Source organism: Ambystoma mexicanum, chromosome 3q, assembly GCF_040938575.1.
Source record: "Ambystoma mexicanum isolate Mex_15411 chromosome 3q, UKY_AmexF1_1, whole genome shotgun sequence".
Lineage (NCBI taxonomy): Eukaryota > Metazoa > Chordata > Amphibia > Caudata > Ambystomatidae > Ambystoma > Ambystoma mexicanum.
Genome location: NC_090926.1, coordinates 883,662,164 through 883,675,039, shown reverse-complemented (window position 1 = coordinate 883,675,039; position 12,876 = coordinate 883,662,164). Strand labels below are relative to the sequence as shown.

At 45.2% G+C, this 12,876-nt stretch overlaps 1 protein-coding gene across 1 annotated transcript in view; it reads left to right on the top strand.

Moving 5' to 3' along the window:
- SMURF2 (SMAD specific E3 ubiquitin protein ligase 2) overlaps nt 1–12,876 on the top strand; it is a 1,271,870-nt gene that overhangs the window by 1,012,304 nt on the left and 246,690 nt on the right. Inside the window, exon 14 of the mRNA XM_069655016.1 lies at nt 4,587–4,765. Within this exon, the coding sequence (XP_069511117.1) occupies nt 4,587–4,765 (179 nt within the window). The remainder of the gene's footprint in view (nt 1–4,586; nt 4,766–12,876) is intronic.

Below are 12,876 nucleotides of genomic sequence, written 5' to 3'. Positions count from 1 at the left end.
CGATTCTCTGAAGCTACTGTCCGCCTCCCTCTCTTGGTCTGACCTAGTCTTCCCAGGCACGAGCTGCTCTTGCTGAGTTTCGATTCCGCCGTCTCTTTTCGCTTTAGCTGGAGTACGAATTCTGTCCTGTTTGACCTCTAGTAACCTGAGTTAATTCTGCTTTTGTGTAAAGTGGACTCGCACTTATATAGTGTGCTTTGTTGAGGTATATATATAGGTGGCGCTTGCCGCTCTATTCTTCTACTAAGCATAGCAAGCCGCACTGTTTTCTTAGCTTCTTGCAGTTACAAGCATATGTACAGGCGTTAGCTGGTTGAATAGCTTCATCCTGCTTAACAGTTTGTTTCTTAATATTTCAACATCGTCTCGCCTTCTAAGTTCATGATTTCCTTATTCATGACGTTTCGTCTCTGTGTATCATCTTTTGATTGTCGTGTCTTTCATTTGTGAGTCTGCCCGGGCCCTCGTGACGTCACCATTCGTCTTCAATTAAGGCCTTTTGAGTTTCTTCTGGGACAGTGTTTAAGCAATCTTCATTTCGTGTCATTTGCTGGTAGGGTTGTCTCAATGGATACCTTCCTGCCCATGGTTGTCTGGCCATTGGTACTTCACTAGGCATTGTTCTTCTGATGGGCGCTGGGCAGAGCTCTAATGCGGCTCTCTGCTAGTTTATTTGCTCATCATACGTCACATATCTCGGCATGAACGTTCTTGGTACTTCTAAATGGGTGACTGGAGTGCAGGCTATATTTGTAACCTCCTCTAGAGCAGTCCTTCACTCTGTCCATGAAAATGTATGAATTACAATTCTACTCCCTCCTCCAAACCTAATACTTCTTTGGGAGTCTGTCAAAGATGAGGAGTACGGTCACTCCCGTGTTTACGGGTATCTCTGCTGCAAGAGGAGGAAAAACAGAACTGAGGCCAACGTGTGCTGCACGTGCTATATATGACTTGATGACATCCTCCTCGACGGAGGCCTTCGAGCAAAATCGACTCGATGCCATTGACGCACATCACCTTAGTTTTCTGAAGCAGCTGAAGCTAGACAACAAGTGTCAAAGATGAGGAATAAGTGGGAGGAATATCCAGTCGAAGGAATGTTACCAGGCGTAAGTAACTTGTTCTTTCGGCTTAGTTCCATTGGGTAGCATATTATTTTCTAGAACATACTTATAGAATATATTTATCTTGGATTATAAACCCATGGCTGTTCTATCGAAAAGAATAAAATCGTCGGCAAAGGCTAGCCAGTCCAACCTCAGACTGCCAAGCCTAGCAGACGCAATAGCAGTCCCGTGACACGCCTTATCCAGGTCACAGACATAAATTGAAAAGGGTCGGAGCTAAAGTACATTGTTGATTTAATCCTACATGAGATCTAATAACCGATGAAAGAGAGCCATCTCGAGTGTCACGTATCCGCAGTGTAGTTCCAGTGTGCAGAAGAGAGAGCAACTGAACCAGTTTTCGGGGGATATTAATCGAAGTAGTTCGGTCCACAGTTCCTTACCTGACCACACAGTCAAACGCATTAGGAATGTCAAGGGAGGCCATATAAACTGCCCTGACATTACTATGGTGGACATTATGATGTAGATGAGCTAACATGGTAGCATTAAGGGAAGTCCCCAATTGCTTCCTAAATCCCACCTGGAATCTGGACAGTGCTTGAGACTGGGTGATGCTATAATTTAGATCTTTAAGGAGCAATATAGCAACACTTTACTAATCGCATCTGTTAGAGCAATAAGCCTGTAGTCACTTGGTTCCAGGGAGTCCCCCTTTTTAAATATAGGAATAATAATGGACTGTAGCCAGGACATGGGGATTTCCTGGGTCAGGAAAACTTGATCAAATAGGGCTTTAAGAATGCTTGCTCAAACAAATGGTGATTCCTTCAGAATATACGGGGGAATACCATCCGGTGTACGCGAGGGTTTAAGATGGTCTATGGCCCAGATGATATCAACCTGCCACGGGCAGGTGCCCTCACTAATGGGACCCAAATAGGGATCTTTATAATTTGTAAAGACTTCTGGTAGGTGGTCTTTTTTCTCCTAAGATTCTACCCAGATTTGCTCCCCAATGTGTGAATCCATGGAAACTCCCTTAAGGCCAAGAGTCTTATTGATGGTACCCCAGAATGTTCCTTCCTTCATTCATTCCCACTACAGAGTTGTTTCAGAATAGCCTGATTTATCTTTAACATAGAGATCGCTCTCTAGTGATATGACCAACATCCTGTTTGAGACCCAAGAGGTCCGCTCGCAATCAATTGTTCTTCATTGGATGTTGCGAGGTTGGTCATGACTATAGGGTCAAAGTTGAGAGCAGATGTTTGGTGCCTTTCCATGGGGGTTTTTAAGGCCACTGTGGTTGTAGAGAAAGTGGATAGCCCCAGTTAAAAGTTGCCAAATTGTTGGCTTTCTCTTATGTCAGGACGCCTTTCCAAGCAGTTTAGACCGGGTATGTTATGTTACTTGGCATTTATATAGAGCCTTATATATCATTGGTATATTAGGCAAAGGGGGGCCATGTAAATCATTGCTGTTCGCAGCAGTAGAAAGGCCCAAAGAATGTTCCTTTACTTCAGTCTTTAATACCCATACATCAGGGATAGAGTGATTTACTGCGTTCCCACATATGCCATAATCTATAAAGTTTTTGCCCTTTCCTTTAAGTGATGCTAGATCCTCCTGTATAGAATCCATTTCCAAATCGGTAATATCTCTGAGTAGGCCTTTGTTTGCAGATGAGTAGGTGGAATGAATCCTCTTATAACTCACTGTCATAGCATTCATCACATGGTCCAGGGCCACCACTAACCCCCCAATAAAACTCATGAGCAGATTGTACATGTGGTGATTGAATAGTGGGACCTACAGATTTTTGGTGCACTTTAGACAGATCTCTAAACACAAAAATAGACTGATCGGCATCCATCCCAAATGTCTTAGATTTGTCACCGTTGAGTTGCTCATGTTTCTTATCTCCACTCATTTGTAACTGCTGTGGTGTAGATGCGTGAAATCGTACAATCTTTCTTGTAACCATAACAGGTGGAGCAGATGACTCCCCCCCCACCTTTGTGCCACTATATCGGTCAATAGACTTTTCATGGGACCAATATCAGTTTTTTCAGTAGACCTGCCAGCCTGGCTTTTCTTTATTAAAGAGCCAGAGGTTAAATCTTCCATTATCACCGGACCACTCTCAGTGGGCCCAAAGGGTGCTGCTGTCTCCTCACTTTGGGCACACCCAAAGCTCTGTTTGGAAAAACCAAAGCCACTTCTTACGTTAGGCATCACACTTTTACTGTTTCAGCTGGTAAAATAAAATATTTTTAAAAGAGAGAAAAGTGGTCTTGCTGTCGGCCTGAGTCGGTTCAAAGGCAAAATGCCCACAGTTACCGCACAGACAATGTGGCAGAAATATTTCTTCCCAGAAAGGAAGACAGTGTATTTAGTGACAGTAGAGCAGCCCCCTGTCAATTAGGAGTGCAGGGAGTGTTGGATAAAAGGAGCTCCCCAATCCAGCAATTACACTTGATGGGCATTCAATACTCCTAAAGGACCCCCTCTCACCAGGGGATCCACGCAAATTGCAGAGTGTGGCCAGAGGGAGAAAGCGATAGTCACTGTTTATGGGAGGCGGTCTCACCTGGGTGCAAGGTTACAGAGGTAACCAGTAGTAGGAGGCAGCTACTAGGGAGGAAAAAAGAAGAAAGGGGGACGCCGCCTCACACCAGGGGGTAGGCGGGGTGCAGTATGCACTCACTGCCTTATACCTTGGTCTAACCAGACCCACCTCTCTTTCTATAGTTTTCTTTCTATATTTCTTCTTTTCCTTGGTAACCTCGTGACACAATACCGTCAGCTGCAACCAGCCTTTTGCTGCCCCCCTCCTCAGTCCTTGTGAACCATGCCTTGCCTGGCTTGCGGGTGCTCGCGGGGGTCAGGATCAGAGTTGCAGAGTCACAGAGCTCTGTCTCCGATGACAGCAGCGGTGAACGCAGCATTGGAGAAAAGGACCTACAAGTGTCCTCTGAAACGTGCAAGAGGGAGATGTGTCAAACCGCACTACTTTGAGAAACCAAAACCAAACCAAAATGCAGTCACTTCCGACACAGTCCAGCTTCAGGTTGCTATACCATGCCACTTCATGTAATTGTTGTGCTTGTGTTCTCATTTCAAACTCCTCGAATATTCATTGTGGTTTTACTAAAGTTTTCTAAAATCCAGGATAAAGGTTTGTTAGGCTTAGCACATTTACTACATAAAGTAATATTCCACTTTAACAGTGATACGTGTTACATGTTGGTGAATGAGTATGTTTTATTTTTGTATTCATAAAGTTACAAATTAGATTTCAGTTCTGCAAATTTAGTGTTCTAATTTTGCGATTACTGCTACTGCCAATGTATGTTTTCTATTAACTCAAACTTCCAGCCAATAGCTGTTCTTGTAGAATGTCAGGCAACTCTATTTGCTGTTGATTTAACACATTGTCTGAAATAGAATATTCATTCAGCTTCTACTTGCATCTCTGCTTATAATCATGAAACATTTGCATTACTATTTTAGGAGCACCTTTCATATTTCCATTTTGTTGGACGGATCATGGGTATGGCAGTGTTTCATGGACATTATATCGATGGTGGCTTTACACTGCCATTTTACAAACAGTTGCTGGGGAAGCCAATCACATTGGATGACATGGAATCTGTTGATCCGGATCTCCATAACAGCTTAGTCTGGATACTGTATGTATTTGTTAATGTTTATGCCTTTATGATTTTCATTTCCATTGTACTAAGTTGTGCTCCTTAGATTATCAGCCTTTGCATTTTATATTTAAACATGAAAATGTGGTTGCTGTCACTTTTGTATATAATGTTTCGAATGGATTGTGTCCTCCAACGTATTCCTCATCTGAGACATGTAATGTCCAGCTTCAGCTGCTTCTGAAAACTTTTTCGGCAGAGGGCACCCTGCGTCGATGGCGTTGAGGCGATGTCCCTCGAGGTCCTTCGGCGATGGTGACGTCATCGGATGTTATAAGTAGCACGCACTGCACCCATTGGCCTCGGTACTGTTTTTTTCTCAAACATGTTTACTTCGAAAGGCGCCGCGCCTCGTTCAGTTCTAACTGCGTAGTTACATTTTTCCTAAAAAAAAAATGTAAGAAAATGTCGTCATCTTCTACACCGACTACTCCTCGGCTGGGCTTCAAAAAATGCAAGGAGTGCGGCTCCAAGATGTCTATCACGGATCCACATTGTCTGTCTGTGGTGCCTGGGCACAAGCCACAAGACCGATTCCTGTTCGAAGTGTCAGGCGATGACGGGAAAGGCCTTGCAGGAACGAAAGGGGAAGCTGCGGGTAGGCAAGGTATCCAAGCCCCATAAGTCCCGACATGCTCGTTCTTCGTCTGCCCAGACGAGAGGTGACTCTCCCCAGAAGAATTAAGCGGTCAAGGTCCCACAGTGGCTCCTGCCACTCTTCATCCTCTGCGAAGCGTTCAAGAAGGGGGCACCACTGGTCACCTTTCTCGTTGTCCTCATCAGCTGGCACCCCAGAGAGGCTGAAATGTCCTTCTAAAAAGTCTACACCTGCGGAGTGGGAAGCATTCCGGGTAGAGATGCTAAAGATCTTGGAAAAGCAGGACAAAGCTCTGTCCGCGCCTTCTACAGAAGCCGGCAAGCAGTGGTCTTGACCAGAAACTCATGCGCCATCGAGCACGAGTGGACGGCATGATCCACATTGAGGACCTTCGAGGCCTCGATTGGAGAAAAATCACTCGAGACTTGGCCATCGCTGTTAGGCAGAATTGTATGCAGTACCCTCTGGGACCACCACACACAATTAGGACTACAGGTGTAAGCAAAACCAACCTTTGGTATAAGTCTGTACTACACCGTTTTTGGTAGCAGGGCTGAGCAGTCAGGCTTATCTCAATGTGAGCATTAATGATGTTACACAGAGGTCTACAATCACAAGTATTCAAAAAACACTCTCAAGGTTTCTTGGTAAAACACTTATTAATGTATTTCACAGTCAGAAAACATTCACTAGAAGGAGGCAACTAAATATTATACACAAATATACTTCAGTACTAAGCTACAAGGTTCAGAGGCATTTAGATTACTTTGAAGTAGGAGCAAAATGGCATTCAGAACATTTTGATGTAGTAGCAAAAAGGCAGAGGTTATTAAAATAGCATAAAGAAAGTTCACAAGTATTCTTAGACAGTTCAGATACTTTGAGTTCACCAGAAGACTCAATAAAATTCAATGGGTTAGGCCAAAGTCAATGGGCTAAAGTCTTGGATTGTATAAAACCGTTCTGGTAAGTAAACTGTAAAGTCTCTGTAGAAGTTCTCGAAAAGAAGAATTATATGCTGGGTCACAAGCTGATCAGACCTGAAAGTTGCAAAACTTTCACACACTTTCGCAATGAGAGGTAAGTTCTCTCGATCGGGTTTTCACAGTACCTTATAATGAAGAAAAAGATGCACATGAAGACTTCTGTTCCTGGCAGTTCCTGCAGATCTTGCTGTTCCTGAACCTCAGTCGTGCGGACAAGAGGGAGGACGTCGGGGGACTCCTGCTCTGCACTTGGACTTCTCAAAAAGCTGGCAAATCTTCAATTCTGGTAGCTGTCTTCAAGCACACAAACTGGTGTCCTTCTCCATGGTTATTCGGTTTCCTGCAGCACTCTGAGGAAAATACAACCAGCTCTGAGAATGGTGTCGAGGTGGCTTACAAGTTGATTGATCCCACCAACTCAAAGGAAGAAGTCGTCCTTGTGGGGGCTTCTCTGTCGAGTTGAACTTTGCAATTCGGACCTGCAGCAGGGCTTCACTGGGCAAACGAACGGTCCAGGAGTTGCAGCAGCCGTCCTCTTCGAGCTAGTCTTCGATTCTTTCATTCCAGTGGTTGATTCTGCCTTCCAAGCCAAGAAACTCGCCTTTAATTAATTTCTCTCCCATTCATTCCAGCGTAGCTGTCACTCACCCAGCAGGGTGGCTGTCCTTGCTGGGCAGTCAGCCAGCCAATCATGCCAGAGTGCATTTGGGTCTCCTAGGAGACTAAGCACAGGGAGTTTCGGGCACCTCCCTCACTTCCTGCCCACCCCAGACACTCAGGCGGCAGAGGCGGTCTTCAGTCCTGAAGCCCGCCAAAGGCGTAGGAACAAATGGACCAAACCTGGTTTGGCGCGCAGAGACAAACTCTAGAAGGACGTTTCCAAAAAAAAAAAATGCGAAAAAAGAAGACCGGCTCCTGTTTTTACCGAGAGGCTCAGACGCCATCTTGAAAAACATCTTGATTTTTAGCTACCGGTCTTCGCGGTCTGGAAAAATCATGGTAGTTCATTATAAAACCACTGCCACCAGCCATTTCAATAAGAATGGGTAGCATTTGACTGCTACATGAGTTTCTAGAAACGGGGGATACTAAGTAACCCCTCCAGCACTCTATTGTAAAAATAGGGTGTGCTGGGTCTAGGAATTTGAAAACACTAGTAAAGTCAATTTCACTTTACTTTCTCTGGGAAACAGTAGTTTATCCCAGAGAATGTATTTAAACCTTGGGGCAGCCTAAAAGGCTTCCCTGTGTCACTGCACTTAGGGTGCTGTGTAACACAAATGAAAAGATGATGCTTATGGAGTTATTTGACCCTGTCCCGAATTGAAGTTCGGCAGGCCAGAACCAGGAGAGCATGCAGTCTCCTCTTACCGGCAGCTCATGTCCAGGGTGGTGGAGTATCTGGGCTGGTCCAGACCCCCAGTACAATTTGATCAGGGTGATCTCACCGATATTTTAGACCAAGGTCCACCTACTGACCCCATATTACCCTTCCATGTGGTTCTGCAAAAAAGGGGGGCCAGAAATTGGGAGACCCCGGACACCAATCTGGCAGTGGACAAGTCTCTTACAAGAAAATGGAACCCTTCAAGTAGCAACCCCGGCTACCTGTCCCACCACCCCACTCCTTAGAGTCTGGCAGTCCAGGCAGCCACGGCTACCTCAAACAAGGCAACGTACCCTACTATCCCTACTGATAGGGATGACAAGCACGTGGATGGATGGGCACAGAAGGTATTTTCAGCTGGGAGTATGGCCTTGAAGTCGGCCAGCTCCACATGTGCCTTAGGAACATTTCCGTACATGTTAGGCAAAGTTCGTATGCAGTACCCTCTGGGTCCGCTACATACAGCTCTGACTACAGGCATATGCAACCCAACCTTTGGTATAAGCTTGTACTAAACAGTTTTGGCAGGGTGTTCAGCCGCCAGGTTTATCTCATATAGGGGGGGTCAGTGTGAGCTGTAGTGGAGTTACACAGAGAGTCACAGTTACAAGTATTCAGATAACATTTACACTCAAGGTTTCTTGCATAAACAATTATTAATTTATTCATCAGTCAGTTAGAATAAGCATTCTTCAGAAGGGAGCAACATAATAGTAACACACAAATACACTTCAATACTGTACACTCTTAGCTTCTAAATCAGTAAAGACCCTTTGGGATGGCCCACAGAACCAATCTCACAGGTGACTTCAATAGCTAGGGTGCTGGGGATATTAATATCTTACTGTTGGCATTTAGAATACTCTTAGAAGTTGGTAAAAGGCAAAGGTTATTAGAATAACAAGAGACCACAAATATTCTTAAGCAGGAAAATACTTTTGGATCCCTCAAGAAGAGTCATACAATTCAATAGGCTAAGCCAAAGTCAATGGGTAACAGTCTTGTATAGGATGTAGCACTTCTGGTAAGTAAATGGAAAAGTCTTTGCACAAGTTCTTTGGTGTCTTTGATGAAAAGAAGAATCAAATGTAGGGCCACAAGCTGATTAGACCTGTGAGTTGTAGAAGTTGCAAGCACTCTACAATAAGAGGTAAGTTCTCTCAGACTTTTTACAGTACTTTAGAAATGAAGAAAAAGATGCAGCTGATGACTTCTGTTCCTGTGCAGCTCTCCCTGTTCCTGGACCTCAGTCGTTGGGACAAGAATGAGGACGTCGGGGGACTCCTGAAATGCACTGGGACGGTCAAAACTCGCAACCGGCAAACTTCATTGTCCGTGCTGGTTAAGCGTTTCAGCTCCTCGCGTCTAGCGCAAATAGCAACACTGCGGTTCCTGCCTGTCTAGATGGACTTTCCTTGCTTCTGGGGTCCCACACTGTGTTGAGGGGGGCCCAGGCTTGGTCAGTCCTGCTTCCTGGTAGTCCAGAGGATCTTCCTGAAGCTCTAGGCCAGCTTAAAAGCAACGCACACACTCTGGTGTTCCTCTCCCTGGTTATACACCCTGGAGCCAGAGGCAGGCTTCACTCGTGAATCCCGCCAAAGGCAAAATTAACAGAGAGGCCAAACCTGGTTTGGCACGCAGAGTCAATCTCAAGAAGTACCTTTCCACAAAGAAATGGCGAAAAAAGAAGACTGTGCTATTTTGACAAAAATTGCACCCTTGGGTGCTTTACTGTAGCTGCGAAAGCAGCCTGCTGTAAATGCCCACCATGGTAGTTAACACAAAACCACTGCCACCAGCCATTCAGTGAGAAAACGGTAACATAAAAAATTGTTACATGAGAAGCTAGACAAATCGGATACTAAGTAACCCCTCTAGCACCCGATTGTAAGATAGGGGTGCTGGGTCTAGAAAGTTACAATAGTAAGTAGTCAATTTCACTTTACTGCTCTTGGAAACAGGAGTTTATCCACGAGAAGGTATTTAAACCTTTGGGAATTTAAACAGTTTTTATTATTTTATAAACAACACACCAAACTTTACCAACATTTAGGACATACACGTTTATGCGTCACGTCATTGTATACTCATGTTATGCATCGCAGTCCTACCCCCTCCCGCCCCCTTAACTCAAGCCCCTACTTCAATACCACAGATTTCGTTCCTCAGGGTTTGTCTCCCTCATTGTTCCCAGGTGTGTCATCTTCACTGTTTTCAGCATGGGATGGTCCTACCATTGTGGCCACCAGTTGTCTCCACGCTATCAGAGGTCCTGCATCCTCCTCCTCCTCCCCACCCCTACTGATTGCTTCATACCAGGCTGCCGTGTCCTCTTCTGCCCACTTCAGGAGATCAGCCCACCACACCTCTATTTTGGTTCTTTGGGCAGCTTTCCAGACCATTGCAATTCTCTGTTTGGCCAAGATGTAGGCCAGATCTTTCATCTTACTAATGTGCTTCAGGTTGCATGGTCTGGCAAAACCCCTCATCATACATGCCCATACTGACTCCATCTCCACTTCCATCTTAATCCATTTTTGGGACAGAAGTAGTTTAACCTCCTTCCAGAATCTGCCCACCTCCGGACATGCCCAGAACATGTGTATCATCCCAGCATCCACCTCCCCACACCTGGGGCATTTCTGTATAGCTGGGCCTCCAAACCTGGCAATTTTGCTAGGAGTCATGTATGCCCTGTGGGTAACCTATAACTGGATCTGCTGTAGCTTCGCATTACGGGACACCTTCTTATGAAACCTTTGAGCCCTGTCCCATTGTCCATCTTGCATAGGTTCTCCCACCTCCTCCTCCCAGTCCCGCCTCAGTTGGAGCACCTCCTTGCCCACCCTAGACATCAATAGTTCATAAAGACACAGTGTAAAAGATGATGCGTATGGAATTTCAGACTACACAACCAAAAGAATCAGTGTTCAAAATCACAACAAAATACATGAGAGTGGGAAAGAGGGGCACACTGTCTCCAGGTTAAAAAATCAAGTCCTCAAAATTCAGCAAAGTTTCTAGGGGGTCACTAAGGTGGAGGGAATTAGCACATTTCTGAGAATTCTCCGTAACACTTGTCCCTTTCTTCCCCCAGACTAAGTGACAGGAGGATTTAATCCACCCCTGAATGAATCTCCTTATTCCAGTCGGTCATACTTTCTGGAGAGACATCAGCATTTTGGTTATTACCCCCTGACCTGTGTTCAATGGTAAAATCAAACCCCTATAGGCTGATTGACCATCTTAACAATGTAGTATTCTCCCCCTTCATCTGCATTAAACATCTCAAGGGTTGATGGTCTGTTTGAATCACAAAAGTAGATCCATACAAGTATGGTCTAAACGTCTTGAAAGACCACACAATGGCAAAACACACATGTTCTATGGTTGCCCACCTTGTCTCGGGTTACTTCAGTTTCCTACTGATGAAGCAGATTGGGTGTTCCCTGCCTTTCTCATCCAGCTGACTCAGAACTGCACCTATACCTGCATTGGAAGCATCTGTCTGTACCTTAAAGGATTGGTTGTAGTCAGGAGCTCTTAAGACTGGAGCTTGACAAAGGGCTTGCTGAAGTCCTTCAAATGCCTTGGTACAGTCCCCATTCCACCTGACTTCTTGGGGAATTTGGGTGAGGAGATAACATTCAAGGGAGAAGCTATGGACCCATAGTTCTCAATGAAGTTCTTATAGTAACATGTGAGACCTAAGAAGGCTCTCACTTGGGTTTGAGTAGTAGGGGTGGCCCAGTCTTTTACAGCGTGTACTTTGCTAGGCAATTGCCTGATTACACCGCCTCCTACCTCATGTCCAAGGTAGACCACTTTACTCTGACCAATTTGACATTTACTTGCCTTTATGGTCAGATTGGCCTGCTCAAGAGCCTGCAATACATATCCTAGGTGGTCAATATGTTCTTTCCAAGTAGGGCTGAACACTGCAATGTCATCCAAGTATGCCATGCCGATGTCCTCCATCCCATTCAGAACATGATTCACCATCCTTTGGAATGTAGCAGGTACATTCTTTAGTTCAAAAGGCATAACCTTAAACTGGTAGAAGCCTCCTGGGGTTGAACATGCAGTATTCTCCTTGGCATGGTCTGTCAGAGCTATTTGCCAATAGCCTGAGGTTAGGTCAAATGTACTGAGGTACTTGGCCGAACCAAGTTTGTCCACCAGCTCATCTGTCCTAGGTAAAGGATGGACATCAGCCGTGGTGACTGCATTAGGGTTCTATAGTCCACTCAGAATCTCAACTCCTTGGATCCTGCCTTTGGTACTAGCACAACTGGACTAGACCATGGATTTGTAGATGGCTCTATTACCCCGAGATCAAGCATCTTGTTGACCTCTTCCTTTATGTGGGTTCTTACATGGTCTGACATCCTGTAACCTCTGCTTTTTACAGATAGACAGTCATCAGTGAGAATCTCATGCTGGCCCCAAGGGGTCAAGCCTGGTGAGAGTGAAAACAGGGGGGCAAACTGATTTAACAGAGCTTTGCACTCCTGCTGTTGTTCCAGTGTCAGATCAGAAGAGAGATTAACTCCTATCGTTCCTTCTAAAGGTTGTCCCCTGAGGTCAGGTAGAGGCTCACTCTGCTCTTAGGTCTGGTCTAGAGATATAGGCCTTTAGGCATGTACGTTTGTCGTAGCTTTTGCTTTCAGAAGCAGCCTGTATTACCCATATACTACTATAGCCTGTTTAATCCAGTAATCATCCTTATTATTAACTGCTACGTTCCAGCATACCTAGCTACTATCCTATCTGATGGTGCAATATTGTCACTTGCTATGTGATGGTGTGTACTATTATCAGCATCTGCAATATTGTCACTTGTCATCTGATGGTGTGCGCTATTATCAGTATTGCTACATAACTGCTCCTCACTATAGTTCTTCACTATCTGAGTAGCCTCTCCCCCCGCAGACCAGTAGAAACCTCCGGCCAACCCTGAACATTACAGAACCTTGCATAACCTAGCCCACTGGTAACCACTGCCGCTCTTCAATGGCCACCTTCCACAGATTCACCTTGGCCATGGCTTCCATCCTTCCACTAGTCCATACCATAGCCCCGACAATCTTCCTCCCACCCTTTCCCCCAAGTAACGACA